General features: G+C 48.6%; 1 protein-coding gene across 1 annotated transcript; it reads left to right on the top strand.

The window, feature by feature from the left end:
• The first annotated feature begins 360 nt into the window (after window positions 1-360).
• Window positions 361-19,572, top strand: LRRN1 (leucine rich repeat neuronal 1). Its single transcript, XM_050979537.1, has 2 exons — window positions 361-603; window positions 15,724-19,572. Exon 2 carries the CDS (start codon window positions 15,957-15,959, stop codon window positions 18,105-18,107), a length of 2,151 nt encoding a protein of 716 aa, XP_050835494.1. The 5' UTR covers window positions 361-603; window positions 15,724-15,956; the 3' UTR covers window positions 18,108-19,572.
• Window positions 19,573-19,943: the final 371 nt, after the last annotated feature.

Below are 19,943 nucleotides of genomic sequence, written 5' to 3'. Positions count from 1 at the left end.
AGGAAGGAAGGAAAGCAGGGGTGCTCCCCGGGATCCAAAGGAAGGCAGGGATGCTCCCCGGGATCCAAAGGAAGGGAGGAAGGCAGGGATGCTCCCCGGGATCCAAAGGAAGGGAGGAAGGGAAGAAGGCAGGGATGCTCCCCTGGATCGGGAGGAAGGCAGGGATGCTCCCCAGGATCCGAGCGGAGCCCGCACAGCCCCGGGTGCGCACCCAGGCCGGGGGCGGGGTCGCTCGGGGGCGGGGCCAGGTCTCGCCCCGCCCCCGCAGCCGGTGCCGCGCGCGGAGCAGCCAATGGGAGCGCGGCCCGTCAGCTGACCCGCGGCGCCTTCCCAGGTGCGCGCCGGCGGCGGCTCAGAGCGGGCGGCACCGCGCACCGGCACCGGCACCGTGCCGCCGCTCCCCTGTCCTGGGGGCGGGCAGCAGGCACGGAGGGACCGGTCCGTCCGTCCATCCACTCATCCATCCATCCACTCATCCATCCATCCAACCATCCATCCATCGCCCACCCACCCATTGCTCCCCGCATCCCGGCGCGCTGGGACCGCGGCGGCAGCAGCGGATGTGCAGCCCCGGGGGACAACCGCGGCAGCGCCGGGCCGGCGGTGAGTGCGTCCGCCGGGCTCGGGAGAGCGAGCGGAGGCTGCGGGAGCGCCGCGGGTGCAAGGGCTCCGCTCTAGGCTGCGGGGATGTGCGCCGCGATGCAGCGATGTGCGGTGCGGCCCGGGGACGGAGCAAAGTTTGCGGTGGCGGACGCGCCCCCGGTGCCCCCCGGGAGAGTCCCCGCGGGGTTTCGGTGGCTCCGCACCGCGCTGGGACCGCCCCGGGGCTGCGGCCGCCTCGCACCTCCGGGGCTGCGGGGGTTCGGCTGCAGCATCGCTCTCCTCCTCCTCCTTCTCTTCCTCCTCCCTGTCGGGTGCTCCGCCGGTCCCCGGGCCGGTTTGCTGTAAATCGGGGCTTCTGTGGGGGGAATCGGCGGTGCCGGGAGCCGGCGGTGGGCGCGGGGCCGGCGGTGCGGCAGCGCTGCCCGCGTCCCCCATTTGCATGCGAATGGGAGCGGATCCCGGCAGATGTCCTGCCTCATCCATTCACCCGGAGGAATGCGAGGAGACAAGGAGCCTTCAGTGTGACAATGGCCCTTCAGAAAGCGGCATAAAGGCGCAGTGTGAGCGGGGCCGCGGCTCCGCCGCCCTCCTCCCGCGGCCGCGGCTTTGTGCGCGGGGCGCTGCGGGCGGAGCGGCCGCTCGGTCCCGGGGGCTGCGGGACCGGCCTGGGCAGAGCGCGGGGCGGGCGGGGGATGCTCCGCCGGGTCCCTGCTGCAGCGCACCTGCCCTTCGGGGGGCTCTTTGGGAAGTCTGCTGCCCGAAAGGTGCGGGAGAAGCGCGGGGCAGCGGCAGCTCTTCACCCGGCACCGGGGGTCCCTGGCTCCGGCTCTGGCGGACAAAGGGACCGGCCCCGCTGCCGCCCCTTTGTCGCCCCTGTCAAAGGGCCCTTTGAGCGCGGGGCCGGCCCCCCGTTCCCTGCCACAGGAGGGACAGCAGCGAGGCGCATTGTGCCGGCGGCTCAGCCCTGCCGGGGCCGCACAACAGATGTTCGCCTGCGATTTTCGCTCTCCCCCAAGTTATTCTCTCCCCCAGTGCTGGCTCGGGGCGCATCTCCCACCATTTCAGGCGATGGAAGGGAAAGTAGCAGAATTAAACTCAAAGTAGGCGATAATGTTGTCCAGAGGTGAGAGATCACAGACAGGGTGCATCTGTTCTTGTCCTGGAGCTGTGCGAGAGCTCCCAAGTAACGAGTCCCTTCCATGAAAACTAGTTTGGAAACCTTCCAGTCTTTTCCGAACGGACTTGAAGGTCCCTATAGAAGGAACCCCCTATTTCTGGAGATCATAAACCTGTTCTGCCAACAGCTCAGATGCACCCACGGGGAGATCCCAGAGCTTTGAATGACCAAAGGCACACCCAGCATCCATCCCGCTGTTGTCCAGAGGATCCGACCAAACTGAGTCCCCAAGTCTTGCGAGTCAGAGTTTAAGTTAATCTAAAGATGGACACAGAGAGGGACAAAGCAGTGCACGAAGCTTCCCAGATGGAAAGTGAGGAGAGCCAGGATGGTTCTGCTCTCACCCCCAGCCAGGGCACAGTCCCTGGTGTCCCTGTCTCCCTGCTCTGCAGCCTCTGTTGTGCCACTGCTCCATAACAAGAGCTCCAGTTTAACTTTCACCTCGGCAGTTAAAAGTTTTCTGCACAGCATTTTATGTAGCCCATATAAAATTATCTCTCCCAGCAGACATTTTGGACGTTATTAGAGCAGTTACTGTGATGACCATAAAGCCTTTTCCATTTACCTAGAACAGACACTAACACTACTGATCATTGAAGGAAATAGGATTTTGCATTAAGTTGGACAATTATAGAAGGATAACAACTTTTCACGTGAACTGTGAAGGACCTTTTTTCACTGCCATAAATAATGCTGAGCCCGTCCAAATTCAGGCTGAAAAAAGAAACTTCTGTTCAGCCTGACCTCACAGGGAACAGCCCTGGCACAGGTGCCCAGAGCAGCTGGGGCTGCCCCTGGATCCCTGGCAGTGCCCAAGGCCAGGCTGGACAGGGCTGGGACACCTGGGGCAGTGGGAGGTGTCCCTGCCATGGCAGGGGTGGCACTGGATGGGATTTAAGGTTCCCCCCAACCCAAAGCAGTGTGGGATTCCATGGTTCTCTGGGTGTATTTGGTTCCAGCTCGTGGAGCAAATGGGATCATTTCAAGGAGCAGTGGTCACGCTCCCATCACCATCACCATGGCTCATTCCTAATCCCCTGGTGCCCGAGCCCAGCTCGCTGCGCGGGCGGAGGAGGGGATGCTGCAGCCTTTGTTTCACACCGATACAGCAGCGTGGCACTGCAGAAGGCAGGGAAAACTTTTCCTAATCGGCGTGCTGGATTCCTGCTGCAGCCGCCTGCTGCCTGGCTGCTGCTGCCAGGGAGGGCGGCACATCCCTGCTCCGCGGCTCTTCTTGTAGGGACACTTCAAACACCTCGGATGAATCATAGCAGCGGTCAAGTACTGCTGCTACTGCAGCCTGCAGAGCTCAACATTCACTGGAAAGGGGATTTGTTTGCATTGTTGGGTCTGCAGATTTCTTTTTGTTGTTGTCAGGGGTGATAGAGGCTCATCCACATTTAAACAATATTTTTAAATCTTTTTTTAGTTTCTCTTATGAATCTTTTGAAGCTCTTATTTCTATTAATCATAACAATGAGTAAAAATAGGGACTTTGTTCACAAAGCTCTGAGCCACGTCATTTCTGTCTCTTTCTGAGCTGCTCCTCCCCCAGGTGAGTGACTTGCCTGGTCCCAGGTCTGGCTTTTTGTCAGGCTCAGACATCAGGAAAAAAACCCCAAACAAACAAAACCTAAGGAGAGGAGTTAAGTGATGTTTATAGAACAGCTCTGGTTGAACAATATTTATTTTAGTTTATTTTCCACCCAGCAAAGTAGCGAGATGCTGCAGATATTTACAGAGCAGCCAAAATTTTCCAAAATAAAAATCCCTCTGCCTCCCTGTGCACTTTGTCACCACGGAGGTGCCTGTTCTTTGAAGCCCTGATTAATATAGATGAGTTGTAATTTTCTGACCAAGCCATCCTAGTTCACATATATTATTCCATTGGCAGACATGTGGTCCCCACAGCTGTCCCCTCATTTGTGTATGAAATGGAAACACTGGTGGCATTTGTAGGTTACCATAGCTACACGAACAATACACGTGTGAGCCTTCATCCTGCCAAGCTCCAGATTTTTTCCTGGCAGACATTTTGTAGACACAGAACTGAAGAAAATCTATGTAAAGTTTTTGGAAGCACGTAAATGCAGCCCTCCTGCTCTGTGTTGGTGTAAGGCTCATGGACAGTGAGCCTGAGTTTCAGCCCCACCAGGGCTGATTCCTGCAGCCCCTTCCAGCCTGGAGACCCATGATGCTCCCAGGAACCCAGAATTCCAGGTTGTGCTCCAGAGCAGTTAAGTCATTAACAGAGTCAGGCCTTGAACACATCTTTCCCAAAAAATCCTTTCTGAGTTCTACACAAAAGGGACTTTGGAGCTGGGATGGTTTTTCTGCTGACTCTCTTAGGAGGGTTGGCAGTGCCTGCAGGGCTCCTGGGAGAGGGGAGAGGTGGGAAGCAGCCAGAGCCCCATGCCAGAGCAGAAATCCAAGGAAACCCACTGCAAATATCCCCATACTCTGCTTTGTCTCTGCAGCTAACGTGGGAGGAAAGATGGGTGAGAGGGAAGAAAATCAAAGAGCTGGCTTAGGAACTGGTTTTGTTGGTTTGTAACTAATTATTAAATAATGGTGTTTCTCTGAGATTTGGAGGGCCTGACTCCTGCACAGGGACCTCACAGGTCCCCTTTGGTAAGAGACAGTCCCTGTCCAGTCCCTGCAGATGTGCTTGAGGTCCTCAGACTTCACCAGTCTCATTCTTTTCCTGCAGCTGATAATTAAGTTCCTCACTAATGCTCTCTGTAAGGTCAGAGCTGAACACCCCTCCATGGAAGGCTGAGAGCTCCCCAGCTGAAAGTTCTTCTGAACCCCACTCTCCTATTCTTTGCTGCTTCAAACCCTGCAACTTTATTCAAATTCTGTTTTGCTCTTTAGTCGTCATCTTTCCTTTTTCTACTTAGGACACTGAAGAAAAATACTGGATTGGCCTATTTTGGATTGGCCTAATTCTCCCCCTGGTGAGGGCAGGACAAGTCTGTGCTATCAGTGAGACAGGAATTGGTCTCTGCTCTTAACTTCTCCTGTCAAATATTTTTACAACTTCACCTTCTGTGTCGTAAGTCCTTAACTTGGTGTTACAAGGCAGTGTTTCCTTGGCACTCCATCTGGCTGAATTATTAAAAGAACAGGAGCTGGTTTTTACCTGGAGCACAGTTTCTAAAGATGGAGTGCTTGCAGTGGAGTATTGCCTTTTTCTTCCCTTTTTAACTAACAGAACAACAAGGCCAGGCAAGTTTAACCAACAGGCCTGAAATATTGAACAGGCTGCTGTAGTGAGAATGCACTGAAGTTATAAAAGTGCCAGGAGAAACAGCTTTTTCCCTTATTTTATTGGGTACAGCAGCCTGACTACATAATTTTCCCTCCTGAGGTGCTGCCCTTTACTCCTCAGTGGTCACACAGGGCAATATTTTCCCTGAACAGTTCCCAAACCAAAGCAGCTGAACACGGAGGCAAGCCTTACTTGGGGGTTTCAGTCAGAAATTTCAGAGGTTGTCAGTCAGCAGCTCATTTCCAGGTATTTAATTTAACTAACTCTGGTGATTCCAGCAATTTGGGCACCTGTCAGCTTGGATTAGAGCAGGAGAACCAAGGGCTTTTGGAGGTACCTGGCAGGGTTTGCCTGGCTGGTGGCTCAGCTCTGGGGTGGCTGCTCCCACCAGGGCTGGGCAAGGGCAGCCCCCACCCTGCTCCTGGGGCAGAGCCCAGGCACACAGAATCCCAGAATCCCAGAATGATGAGGCTGGCAGAGACCTCTGAGACCATCGAGTCCAACCTGTGCCCCAACACCTCACCCAGACCACAGCACCCAGTGCCATGGCCAGGCTTTTTTAAACCCATCCAGAGATGGTGATTCCACCACCTCCCTGGGAAGAGCATTCCAGTCCTTTTTTATTTTTTCATTGAAAAATTCCTTCCTGATATCCAACCTGTCCCTTCCCTGCCATAGCTGGAGGCTGTGTCCTCTGGTTCTGTCAGTGCTGCCCGGTGGGAGAGACCAACCCCACCTGTCTGCAGCCTCCCTTCAGGGAGTTCAGAGAGCAATCAGGGCACCTCTGAGCCTCCTCTGCTCCAGGCTGAGCACCCCCAGCTCCCTCAAACATCCCTCACAGGATGTTTGTGTTCCCAGCCCCTCTCCAGCCTCGTTGCCTCCTCTGGATGTGCTCAAGCATCTCAATATCCTTCCCAAAGTGAGGGGCCAGAGCTGGGCACGGCACTCCAGGTGTGGTCCAAGGCACCTTTGGGGGTCTCTTCCCTCCAGAGGCACCCAGAGCCCGTTCCCCAGCGCTGTCCCAGAGCAGCCCAGCTCCCTGGGGACTCCAGAGGGGATCCAAAGGACTCCTGGCTCTGGAGGGGACATCCCACCCTGAGGTCAGCTGGGAGCCCCTGGCTTCTCCCCAGAGGGGTTGGTTTGTGACAAGCAGGGGTGTCACAGGTGGGTTGGGGTGTTAGAGCAGCACAGCTGAGCCTGGGACACGGAGGGTGCAGGGATGGGTCTGGCTCCTGGATTGGGATGGTTGGGGATCACTGCCAGAAACTCACACATTTCAGCCCCACACACCTTACAAGGTGAGGCTGAGACCCAAACCAGATTCCTCCATGCTCTACAAACACTTCTCCAAGTGAAAGAAGCTCCGCCTGTGGCAGTGGTAACCCAGAGCTCCAGCCCTGCCACTGGAGAGTTTCACCTGAGAGTTTCCTTCTTTTATCCTGCTCTAAAGAGGACACTCCTGTCTGGAGAAGCTGGTTAAGTTCCTGGGAGACATTCCCTGCCTTCCTCCTCCACCCTGGAGTCCGACACATCACATCCTAAGGAACTTCTACAAAACACCTCAGAGTTATTCAGAGAGAATCCCTGAGCTTGTCCAGAGTTTGGTAGAATAACATTTTACCTTGTTTTAATGAAACATCAGTCAAAGCTTGGATTGTCTTTCTGTAATTTGAAAATGTTTGTCATTTATATAATGAATCCTTCATTTCCTCTTATTTCATGCATCATATCATTTATATGATTAAGCAAGTCCAAAACTATCTAATAAATTCATACCTTGCTGATGTGCTGCATACAATTACTGGGATGCAGATGAGCTGCTGATTGGCCTTGTTAAATTTTTAAATTACAAATGATCCATCATTCTAACAGAAATAGAGTAAATATTGATAGTTCCAGAGAGCCACCAGTGACTTACAAATGCATTGAAACATAACTTATCTTAGCCATAGGTGAACAATCATTGCAAAAATGAAATTTTTAAATTGCAGCTTGAAAACAGGTCTTAAAAATGGGTTCATTGCAGTGAAAGGCACCAAGTAAAACCAGGTCAGTGTTTTTTCCTAAGTTCATTGACAAATCTGTTTTCCTTTCTCTTTCTGCCCCCTTTAAGTGCAACAGATCTGGTTCATACAAATTAAAAATTATCATGCCCAAATGGATCACTGTAATTAGGTAAAGATTTTATCTGTAAAGCACCGATAGCTTTGAAATTTGAGAGGAAAAAACTTCCTTTCTGCACCAGGCAGAAATCTTAGTGCCTCTGTGTTTTGCAAGCACTGATGGAAGAACCAATCCATGGAAAACCTGGGATGTGGCCCTGAGCAGCCTGGGGACTAAAGCTCAAGGGACAGTTCCTAGCCTGCTCCTAAACACACAGCACATGGAATTAGATGTGTTTTCCCTCTTTCTTAACCTCTGAACATCTCAGAGCAAGCCTGTTTTCTGCATGGAGCAAAGCATCAGCGTTCAGGGCATCCTTGAGATGAGAGAAATGGTTAAAGCCAGGCTGGGGGGTTCCACACTCTCAGCTGAGTGAGCTGTCCTGCCCTGCTCACATGGCCTGCTTTTGGAATGAAACAGTGCTGGGGAACAGCTGTTTCATGTAGCAGAGGTGCAGAAGGACTCCTGGAAAAGGGGAGGGTCACTGGATACAGCAGAGGAACTGGAGAGAGAGAAAAGAGCTTTTCTCTCAGGTCAGAGTCGAGCCTTGGTTCAGAGCGGTTCCAACCCCAAATCTGTGGCCACTTAATGGAATTAGTTCTGTCCCTTCCCAGCTTGGTTGAGTTCCAGATCTTTGTCTTGGTGCTAACAGCCTTTCTATTACATCTCAGCACCTCCCATGCTAAATCCATTTATTTTGTTAGTGCCATGCTCACAGTCTCTCCTATCAGATCCTCCTGTATCAGCCAACTCAATAGATGGGTCTATTAGCATTTAAATATATATAGCTCAGAAACAGAGAATTGGATTTTGTAAGCATAAAACTTGAAAAAAAAAATCAATAAAAGTCTGTTTTATTCTAACGGCTGGAGCCTGTGTCAGCACACTACATGTACAAACTCTGTAGATATAGATCTAGCTAATAGTAAAATACAGTTTAATACTTAATCACTAATAATTGAAATGCTAACACATATTACAGCCACGGGAAACAGAATTATCAAAACAGAGTGTAACAAGGACCAGAAAAAGAACTTTTTTCCTTGATTGAAGAATTGAAGATAAGCAGTTGAAGCTCCATGCACATATAATTTTTAATAACAAGCCTTATGCATTCCCTGCAGCCAGCACCATTGTGTTGATTTATAAATGCCTCCAGAGCTCCTGACTCATTCTGGTTGGGATTTATCAGGCACTGTTTGCAGCACAGGGTTTTTTTGGCATCCTCTGTGGTAGTAACAACCACGTAGACACCGGGGTCTTTCCCAACTGTGGGGGATCCTCAGTGACTCACAGAACTGGAGTTTGATCTAGAACTGTGTAGGAAGCAAAATAATCACACTGCCAGGAGCCAGTCAGCAAAAAAAGGGAGGAAAAGGATTTTCTGTTACTTCAGGAAAATCCTCTGGAGTTCTGGCAGCCCTCGTTCTCCTGGTTAAAAATATTCCTTGTGTGCTCCTTACTTTGTTATTATTAACACTTTGCTTCCACTGGCCAAGCTCCTTGGCTCTCAGAGTGGTCAAAAAACAAAAAAGGGAGTTCTATTCCACAATCCAGCCCAATCTCTGCATGCCCTTTGTCCTCTTTCTTTTTAGTTTTTTTAGATTTTTGTTTGAATTATGCTGATTTTGATAGATAATAAGAAGCAGGGATTTTCTGAGCTGCTCTGTATGAAATCCTCGGGAGGGAGGTGCCCCCGTGGGTTACAAAGATGCTCAGATCCTTCCACCTGGATCTGAGATCCCAAATATGCCATGACTCAATCCATTTCTACTCCTTAAACATGGTAAGAAGCCAGAGCAGAATTTCTCCACCTCTGGTCCCCTTTCATTCATCAGCCAGCAGATACACAGCATGCAAAAAGAGTTGGAAGAGGTTTTCCCAAATTAATTATGCTCTGGAAACTCCAGATACTGTGCTAAAACCAATCAGGTTTCAATTCTGCCTTGGATTTAAAGTGGAAAGAGGGCTGGGGAAGGGTTAGGGCATGTGAGGGGAAAGGAAAGCACAGCCCAGGGTGCAGGGCAGGCAGGGGGGAAGAGCTGCAAGGAAGGGCTCAGGGACCTGGATCTTAACCTGGCAGAGGAATGGGCTGGCTCTCAGAAACACTGATCTAAGCAAGAACCTTTCTCTGGTGAGGATGTGGGGCCAGAGCAGGGGTCACAGATGGGATTCACCAGCCAGCAGATTCACAACATGCAAGCAGGAGCTGGAAGAGACCTTCCCAAGTTAGTTATGATCTGGATGTGGGGCCAGAGCAGGGGTCACAGATGGGATTCAGCAGCAGCAGATTCACAACATGCAAGCAGGAGCTGGAAGAGACCTTCCCAAGTTAGTTATGATCTGGATGTGGGGCCAGAACAGGGGTCACAGATGGGAATCCTCTGCATCAAATCAAAGCTTTGCCCTCCCACTGAGCCCTTCCAGCAGGCCATGAAAACAAGTCCTGGACAGCAGAACAGCCTGGATTGTCCCAAACTCATTCATGGAGAGAAATGCAGTAAAGAGCTGATCATAATTTGTGTTCCTAGCATGAGGATATTCCTGCTGCACAAACACCTCTCACCTCTCAGGTTTCAAGGCCATGAAGTGGTTGATGAGGGTTTTTTCTTTCCTAAAGCAAACAGCCTCTATAATTTGCCAGCCCACTGTTTGGCAAGCCCCTGTTATTCCTGGTGGTTCTGACAGGACTGGTTAATGGTTAATGGTTAATTACCATTAACCAGGACTGGTTAATGGTAATCTGTGAGAGATTTTCCATCAGTTGCCAGAAGCTGGGTTGCAATTCTCTGGTGGATTTGATGGGCCATCAATACCCAGTGGCTGCTCCCTGCAGGGGATCCAGCCCTTGCACTCCAGAGCAGTCTATGAATGAAAACCATTCTTCCCTCTCCTGCAAATTTACTTCAATATTTTAATGAAAAATACTGTATCAGATGCGAGTCTTAAGAATAAGCTCCAATAAATTACAAATTTCCAAGCTGTGATATGCTGGTGCTGCAGCACAGACGTTATGAATAGGATGCTCTTTGCAGTTCTTTGCTGGAGATAAGAGTAGTATTTTTCAAAAGAGCTCAGATAAAGCATGCTAAGGTTGTCTCGAGATACAGCAAATCACCTTCTCACCAGAGCTTTCCCCAAAATTAAACACAGACTTGATTTTGATGGAATGTGTGTACAGATGAGAAGAAAAAGTAGGCATTATTTGCAAGGGAAAAAACCTCAAAACTTTAATATTATAAATCCCTGAAGATGTGTTCTGAGGCTTTGTACCATTATTACATGTCCTACAGGCCCTTGTTGCTGTATTTCCTTTTAATACCCAGCTCCCACGTTCAGAGCTTTTCAAGCTCCTTCAACTGTCATCATTTCCAGCTTGATTTTTCTGTATTTTCCACAATTCAGACCTGTAAATAGCTTATTTCCTGATGACACTGGAGACTTTAAAAACCTCACTATAAAAGGCTTATTATCAAGCATTATTCCTCAATATTTTTCTAAATACACAGGATTGCACTTGTCAATTTGACTCCTGGGAAAGGAGCCCATTCCATGGCTGGAAATTAAACCCCAAGTTCTCTCTCTCTAGGATGTGCAAGGTCACTGATGCTCTTGACTGGAGCAGTAACCTGCTTTTAGACTGGGCTTATGTTGAGCTTACTGCTGGGATTTAGAGGCTGCTCCTATTTCAGTGCCTCTCCCTCCTAAAGCCTGGTCAGAGGCTCTGGCTCAGCTGAGGACAGCACCAATCCCTGTTTTATCCATCAATCCCTGCTTTATCCATGGAAAAAGGGGATGCACAGCTGCAGAGGCCCTGCTGAAGGGCAGGGCAGGGCAGGTTTTACCTCCAGCACACACAAAAGCTGTGCTGGTGTTCACAGGGGTCCCAGGATAAGAACCTTGACTCCATGGCTCAGAAGGCTGATTTATTATTTTATGAGATATATGATAGCAAAAGAAAATGATCTATTAAAACTATACTAAAGGAATAGAATAAAGGATTTCATCAGAAGGCTGGCAAGGAAAGGAATGGAATGAGAATGAAATCTTGTGACTGACCAGAGAGTCAGAGACCTGGACTGGGATTGGCCATTAATTAAAAACAACCCCATGGACCAAACACAGATGCACCTGGTGCATCCCACAGCAGCAGAGAATCATTGTTTGCATTTCATTTCTGAGGCCTCTCAGCTTCTCAGGAGAACAAGTCCTAACAAAAGGACTTTTCATAAAATATGTCTGTGACAAAAGCCTTTCCTTAGACTTGCCCATCTGCCCTGACCAGCCTGCAGTGATTCCAGCCCGAGCTCCCTGTGGGCCCCCTCAGCTCCAGTGGTGCTTCCATCATCCCCAGAGCTCCAGCCCAACCTCCAGGAGGTTCCCTCTCCCAGAGCTCCTCACAGAGTCACAGAATGGGTCAGGCTGGAAGGGACATCTGGTGCCACCTCCCTGCTCCAGCAGGGCCATCCCAGGCTCAGGGATGTGTCCAGAGGGGTCTGGAATACCCCCAGGGAGGAGAGTCCAGCCCTCTGGACAGCCTGGTCACTGCACTGGGAATTCTGCCCATGCTCACCTGGAGCTCCTGGGCATCAGTTCCTGCCTGTTCCTCTTGTCCCTTTGCTGAGGGACACAGCAGAGCCTGGATCTGCCCTGCTCCCAGTCTGCATTCCATTCCCCAGTTCCACCTGAGCCCTCCCAGGTCTCCTAGCTGACACAAACCCTGCTCCAGCTCCCTGGGCAGGGCTGTCCCACCCAGCCCAGGCTGCACAGCCAGGACAGGTTTTCCTGAGGGATGGGGATGCAGGAGCTGCAGGAGTTATGAGCAGAACAGACAATTTTCCAGCACACAGCTCAGGTACTGAGGCTCAGCCTGGGGAAGAGGGGAGGAGCGGGGGATCAGCGTGTGCTTCTGGCTCTCAGCAGCTGCAGAATAAATTGCTTGTCTTAGCCTGAGGTAATTTCTTCATGTACCTGATCCTTCCAACTTCTACCTGGGCACACTCAGCGCAGGTGGCTCAGTGCCGAGCCAGATCTGGGCTGATGCTGCTGCAGTGTGCAAGAAATTCTGCAAGGATGAGCCAGGGAGCTGTGCACAGGGAGGATCTGCTGTGGCAGCATCACTGCTCCAAAATGCACCCAGATACCCACGTGCAAACAAGATTGTTGCTCTTTTCAGCGAATTTTAATGGTGACCATTAATACAGTTGTCAGGGAAGTGACAACGCTTTGTTTTCCTATTACCAAGCAAAAATGGGTAATATCTGCTCTTTTTAGTTGGCAGGTTAAGTGTGAACACTTTTAATGAACAGTTCACTTCACGCTTGTCCCTTCATATTTTCCTCTTCCTGCACTGGAGGTTTAAATGTGCTTTTTATTCCAATCACCCACCCAACCTCACTCTTGGGAGCCACCAGTGAGGCTGTGGTTGGGCAGAGCACACCTCTTCCCACCCACCCTCTTTCCAAGGAAAACTGAAATGAGGGATCTTCTACTCCATAACCAAACACCCGCCCTCACAGGCCAAACAAATGCTCAGCACTGACCATTTTTCAGTACTTTGGTGGAAAGGGAGGAGTTAGAACTCCCCAAGGCAGCTCCAGGATGGGAGGCAGGAATGATGCTCCTGTTTCTGCCCCCAGGGAGCAGGAACAAGCCCCTGCCCCAGGCAGCTGCTGTGGCTTTGCTGGTGACAGAAATGTGGCTTTTTTCCTGCACTGGGTACTGAGCAGTGCCACGGAAAATGCATTTAATTAGCTGGGAGTAAAATAATTCCCTCCATATCTCTCACATAAAATTAGCCATTATTTCTGCTGATATCAAGTTACCAGCTGTTACAACTGCTGTTGTGGGCTGGAACGGCAGAAAATACGGATCCAACAGATGAGAGGGAAGGCAGGGAATGCTAAGAGCTTTCCTTCACACCCTCAGTGGCTGCAGCACCAACACTGCAGAGGTGTGGGGGATCAGTGCTGCCCGGGCTGGGAAGGTGACAGTCCTGGGGAGCAAAGGGATGGGGTTTGGTGGCTGCTCTGCTGCTCTGGTCAGGGCTGTGCACGGGGTTTTACACACCACAGGTAGCTAAAACCAAAGGTCATGACTTGGGTTGTCCCTCCTGCTGGGCCACGTGGGGCTGCTCAGAATTCACTCTTTGGTTACCCTGCAATTCCATTTCCAGCTTCATCCAAGCTGCCCTGGGCTGGGAGAGACTCAGGAAAGCAATGTGTGGGTTGTTTCTAAATTTGCAGTCAAAGAAAATTAAATCCATTTGCAGTAGAAAATAGCTACAGAAGAGAATGAGCCACTAGGAACTTGTAAAATCATATATTTACAGTGATCATAAACCCAGAACTCTGGTCAATAAACCCACAAATGCCTTCTGAGCAAGGATGAACAATAACTGTAACGTGCAAGTAAGAGGATATAAATATCCAACAAAGAAAGATCAAATTTGATTTTTTTTTTTTCAACATCTAGACACACTCCTACATATTCTAAGAGAACCTTTGAAGTGTTTTTCAGGCAGTTTGGTTTTTAAAGCATTACATGATTCATGCAGCTACATCAGGGCTAAAGCAGTAGTAAAACATCATTAGGGCCCTCAGCTTGGTGAGGCTCCAGCTCCCTTCTCTGCATCCCCTGAGAAGCTGCAGGAGAAATTCCACAATTTTGGGAGCAGAGCTCCCTCTTTGCTCCAGAGCTGGAGCAGGGACGTGTCCCTGTGTGAGAGGACAGCCCATGGGCACAGCAGCTCAGGGCACCTCCTGTCCCTGCCTGGGGGAAAGCACTGCCTGCACTACTCCCTGCAAAACGCTGCCGTTTGGAAATCTGCAATTAAATCAATTTAACTTCAGATTCCATCAATTTTCCTAGAATTGGCTGGCTTGGGTCAGCTACAAATGTGTTGCTGTGGAGGGAAGCATCCATCAGAGTCAGCACAGCTCAGCTCCCCCAGCCTCCTCATCACTCCATGTGAGCTGACACAGTCCCCACTACCACGGTGCCATCAGGAGTTATTTTTTAATACAGTCTTAGTTCTTCCATCAGAGGGGAGTTATTTGGGAAGGGATGTTGGTCCTACAGCTGGTTTCCCCCCCTCCAGCAGAGTCTGCTCAGCTCTCATTCAGGTCTCAGCTACCAGACACAAAATCTGACTCAACAGGGTCAAATGTGTTCTGGGTCCCATTCCTCTTCCCCTTCCTCCAAAGCACAACCACAGAATAACAATATAAAAATAAATAATAAAATTGCTGTGGGGTGTGTTTCTACCTTCAGCACTACATCTAATCTAAAATAAAACATGGTAATTTCATTATTCAATGTGATCAGATTCAGAAGCAAGTGTTGTACAGATGGGATGCCTGCCACCACTATCCAGAGGAGTATTTTAAACCTATTTTAGAAGCTGGATTTAGTTTTAATATTTTATATAGTACCATCTTTTGTGGGCTGTGACTTGGTTGAAGCTTTGCTACGTTCTCATTGAAAAAGATGTGATTTCATCACTGTTCTCTCAGATATCACAGAGTGACAGAGTGGTTTGGGTTGGGAGGGACCTTACAGCCCATCCAGTGCCTCCCCTGACACCTTCCACTATCCCAGGTGGCTCCAAGCCCCTTCCAACCTGGCCTTGGACACTTCCAGGGATGGGGATTCCACACAGCACAACCTGATTTAGGTACAGAAAAACCCAAACCTTTAGTCTGAGAAGTCTCAACTGAGCTCACCAGAGGGATTTTGCAATGAAGGGAGAAGGAGAGAGATTTCAATAGGAGATTTTCCTGGAATATGTGTTCAAAGCCTCACGGTACACCAGATGTTCTGAGGTGCCTGGACACAGCTGGGTTAATTTAAAGGCACTCTTGCATGAACAACTTCAGGCTAAGCAGATACAAATGTGGGGCTTACACAGCAAATTGGAATTGTGGTGAGGAGTTCAGACCATCACAATGCAGTACAAACAGCTGAAATAAGGGCAGTACATTCATTTAATCAAATTTACTGTTATTGTTTGGTGCTGAGCTGGATTAAATCTAAGCTGTTATCTGGAACTGATTGGATTAACTGGGATAAATTTTGGCAAAGTTCATAAGCATTTAGCTTCAAACTTCTAAACCAGCATCTTCCTGAGCCTTAATTCCACCCAGCTCAAATCCCAGCCTTGGGGACAGGGGCTGAGGCTTGTCTGAGACCTTGCTGTGCTCACCAGCACATCCTCCACCCTCAGCACTCCCAGGCCATTCAAACTGCTCCTGCAGGGTAAATCTGAAAGGTATCCACCCCAAGGTTTCATTTTTAGATCATTCACTCTGAGAGATTTCTCATGTAAGCCCCAAGAAGGAGAGAGTTCCAAACCCTACATAATTTACCTACACCAGGTTGGGATTTTTGTAAGAGATTACTGTTAAAACAATGATTGTTTTCAGATATTTTCTTTCAAAGGCTGAAGAAACTAAATAATAGATGAACTGTATATGAACTGAGCATAACATATACCCTAATCTGCTTTCAGGACCATCTTCAGGCACTGATTTACAGAAGATTCTAAAACACTGAGGAGCAGCTGAGAGTCTTCAGAGAGTTTCTTAACTTCACTAAACTCAGAAACTCATCTTTCACCTTTCTGGATGTCCAAGCCTTTCACCTCAAACGTCAAGCTTTACGTTTTCTGTCTGACAGGGGATCACCCTCTTCCTCCGTGGGGATTTTAGGGGGCTGGGGAGCTGAACCCCCTCGCTGGCCAGCATGGCAAAGGTCAGAGTCGTGTTAACTGTGTGCCAGTTGGTGCTAGAATTGTTAATGAATTCATTAACTGAGTCTTCCATACAGAGCAGTGAATGTCCACAGCTTTGTGTCTGTGAAATCAGGCCCTGGTTTACACCTCAGTCAACCTACAGGGAAGCCACCACAGTTGACTGCAACGACCTCCGGTTAACAAAGATCCCCAGCAACCTCTCCAGTGACACTCAAGTCCTCCTGTTACAAAGCAACAACATTGCAAAGACCACAGACGAACTCCAGCAGCTCTTTAATTTAACAGAACTGGATTTTTCACAGAATAACTTCACCAGTATCAGAGACGTGGGGCTCTCCAACCTCACTCAGCTCACGACTTTGCACCTGGAGGAGAACCAGATCACAGAGATGACTGACTACTGCCTGCAAGACCTCTGCAACCTGCAGGAGCTCTACATAAATCACAACCAGATCAGCAGCATTTCTGCAAACGCATTCTCTGGCCTGAAAAATCTTCTGAGATTACACCTCAACTCCAACAAATTAAAGGTTATTGACAGCCGTTGGTTTGATTCTACGCCCAACTTAGAGATTCTCATGATTGGAGAAAACCCAGTGATTGGAATACTTGATATGAATTTCAAACCGCTCTCAAACTTAAGGAGTCTAGTTTTGGCAGGTATGTACCTCACAGACATTCCTGGCAACGCGCTGGTAGGCTTGGATAGTCTTGAAAGTCTTTCTTTTTATGACAACAAATTGGTAAAAGTTCCTCAGCTTGCGCTTGAGAAAGTTCCCAATTTAAAATTCCTGGATCTCAACAAAAATCCAATTCACAAAATCCAAGAAGGGGATTTTAAAAACATGCTCAGATTGAAAGAGCTTGGGATCAACAACATGGGAGAGCTCGTGTCCGTCGACAGGTACGCGCTGGACAACCTGCCCGAGCTCACAAAGCTGGAGGCCACCAACAACCCAAAGCTGTCTTACATCCATCGCCTGGCGTTCCGCAACGTGCCCGCCCTGGAGAGCCTGATGCTCAACAACAATGCCTTGAACGCAGTCTACCAAAAGACAGTGGAATCCCTCCCAAACCTGCGGGAGATCAGCATCCACAGCAACCCGCTCAGGTGCGACTGCGTCATCCACTGGATCAACTCCAACAAAACCAACATCCGCTTCATGGAGCCTCTCTCCATGTTCTGTGCCATGCCTCCGGAGTACCGGGGACAGCAGGTGAAGGAAGTGCTGATGCAGGATTCAAACGAGCAATGTCTTCCAATGATCTCTCACGAGACCTTTCCCAATCACCTGAACCTGGACATCGGCATGACGGTGTTCTTAGATTGCCGGGCCATGGCAGAACCTGAGCCAGAAATCTACTGGGTCACCCCTCTGGGCAATAAGGTCACCGTGGAAAGCCTTTCTGACAAATACAAGCTGAGCAGCGAGGGCACCTTGGAAATCTCCAACATCCAGGTCGAGGACTCCGGGAGATACACCTGTGTGGCTCAGAACATAGAGGGGGCCGACACGAGGGTCGCTACCATCCGGGTGAACGGAACGCTCCTGGATGGCACCCAGGTGCTGAAGATCTACGTTAAACAAGCTGAATCCCATTCCATCCTGGTTTCTTGGAAAGTCAACTCCAACGTCATGACATCCAACTTAAAATGGTCATCGGCCACCATGAAGATTGACAACCCTCACATCACCTACACCGCCCGGGTCCCGGTGGACGTCCACGAGTACAACCTCACACATTTACAGCCCTCTACAGACTACGAAGTGTGTCTGACAGTGTCCAACATCCACCAGCAAACACAGAGATCCTGCGTCAACGTCACCACCAAAAACGCGGCTTTTGCGCTGGATATTTCTGACCAGGAAACCAGCACGGCCCTGGCAGCGGTGATGGGATCCATGTTCGCTGTCATCAGCCTCGCCTCCGTCTCCGTTTATATTGCAAAAAGGTTTAAGAGAAAAAACTACCACCACTCATTGAAAAAATATATGCAAAAGACCTCCTCAATCCCCCTGAACGAGCTCTACCCTCCACTTATTAATCTCTGGGAAGGTGACAGTGAAAAAGACAAGGATGGCTCTGCAGAGACCAAGCCCACCCAAGTCGACACATCCAGAAGCTATTACATGTGGTAACTCAGAGGATATTTTGCTTCTGGTAGTAAGGAGCACAAAGACTTTTTTGCTTTATTCTGCAAAAACGACGAGTTGAAGACTTTTGTATTTTTGACTTTGCTAGTCCGTGGCAGAGCGGGGAGGACAGGTGGATATTTCAGGATTTTTTAGTATAGCGTATCGCAATGGGTTGACACAAATGGCAGCTTCACCTAGCTTCCACTCCTCTCTTCGTTTTATTATTTTTTTCCAGTTTTGTTTTTGGTTTTTTGGTTTTGTTTTTTTTGTTTTGTTTTTTTTTTTTAGTTATTGTGCTCAACCTCACACTGTCCTAACTCCAGTGCTGAATAAAAAGAAGGAGGGGCTGGGTGAGCCCTCGCTCCCGGAGCCGTGGCGGGGCAGGATCGCCCCGAGCTCACCCTCAGTTTTGGACCTGCAGTGAACTAGGTTTGTGACCCTGGTCTGAGGACTCTGCCCTGAGAAAAGGAGACCCTGAATGATGTTAGTTGACTGTACTGTAATGTTGTATCAACTGATTTGAATGTTTTTGGCTTTCAGCGATGAGTTTTCTTTTTTATTATTATTTTTTAGTAGTTGAAGGCTTAGGTAAAGCTAACAGGCAATAGGAATAAGTACATCCAGTTTTTTTATGTAACAGACTAAATGTTAATTGTTCTTATTCTTTTTATTCTATTTAGTAGACACTTTTGAAGAATTCCTAGAGTTTTGTTGTGTTTAAATCACCAACACACGGTGTTTAATGAAGGCAGAGCTAAAATAAATTTAGTTTTGTTCTGATGTTTTTAATTTAGAAATCACAATAATGTGTTGGGTTTAGACATCACTAGTTTGACTGGTGATCATGTTTTGACATAAAATATATCCAAAATGTTATATAAAAAAATATCATGGGGGTTTTTTCTTGATGAAATGAAGTTCCAGGTTCAGGTTTTTTATGCATTTATGTTAATAGCAGTGTTTTCTCTGCACTAGAGGCAAAATATGGAAAATAATTTATTGAGAAAAACGTCTCAGCACGGCTTTTGGACTGAGAGTCACATGCAGAATCAAAACTGTTTGGCATAGGGTACACAGCAAGAAGAACTCACAGAGTGTGTAACAGGACATTTTCCTTTTTGTATTCTTTTCTGTTTATACTTTGAGCTAAGATAGAAATGAAGCTGACATTTAGCTGTCATTACTGTCAGTTAGGACAAAAACAAACTCAGTGCTACCAAACTGAAATAAACCAGTTGAATCTTGGAATATACTTGAAAAGAAACTTACTCAGATTAACGTTCCTCCAAAAGCAGAAATTAAGATTAAAACTACCAAGTCAGTTACATTTGGTCCAGTACTGAACTGTATTTTTTACAGGGTTAAAATGAATCCGTATTCTGGGTATTTTCCTGAATTACTGTGGTGAAGGAGAGCAGCAGTGATCTGTGTGCACTGGGTCCAATATAAAGGCATCATTTACAGTTGAGCATTGTGCGTTGTCCTTTCTGAATGCCCGTGGTCAGGAGCAGGGTGGGCTCTGGGGAGCACTGGTCACATCACACAACAGCCCTCAGCAGCAAGCACAGCGTTTCCTACGCTTCAGCACCACTTCCAAGCTGCAATTTTTACGTATTTTTACACACCAAATAAGTTCTTGGTAAGTCAAAGTTGATTGTTCAAATCACGCACGTGCCTGGGGCTCTGTGAAGTTTTTTAACTCGTTGGCTTCTCAAATATATCCAAGTCCCATTAAAATTTACAGATAAGCTTCAGACTTCTTTTTCCTTGTCTAAAAGTGAAAAGTTACCAGCACTGTTTTCCTGATCAGCTGCCTTGGTACAAAGCTCATCCATCCAT

Source organism: Serinus canaria, chromosome 12 (assembly GCF_022539315.1).
Source record: "Serinus canaria isolate serCan28SL12 chromosome 12, serCan2020, whole genome shotgun sequence".
NCBI lineage: Eukaryota > Metazoa > Chordata > Aves > Passeriformes > Fringillidae > Serinus > Serinus canaria.
Note: the sequence above shows the minus strand (reverse complement) of the source record. Positions and strands in the feature narration are given on the sequence as shown.

Excerpts from the sequence above, each read along its gene's own strand:
- LRRN1 (XM_050979537.1), top strand. The coding sequence starts at position 15,957 with ATGGCAAAGGTCAGAGTCGTGTTAACTGTGTGCCAGTTGGTGCTAGAA.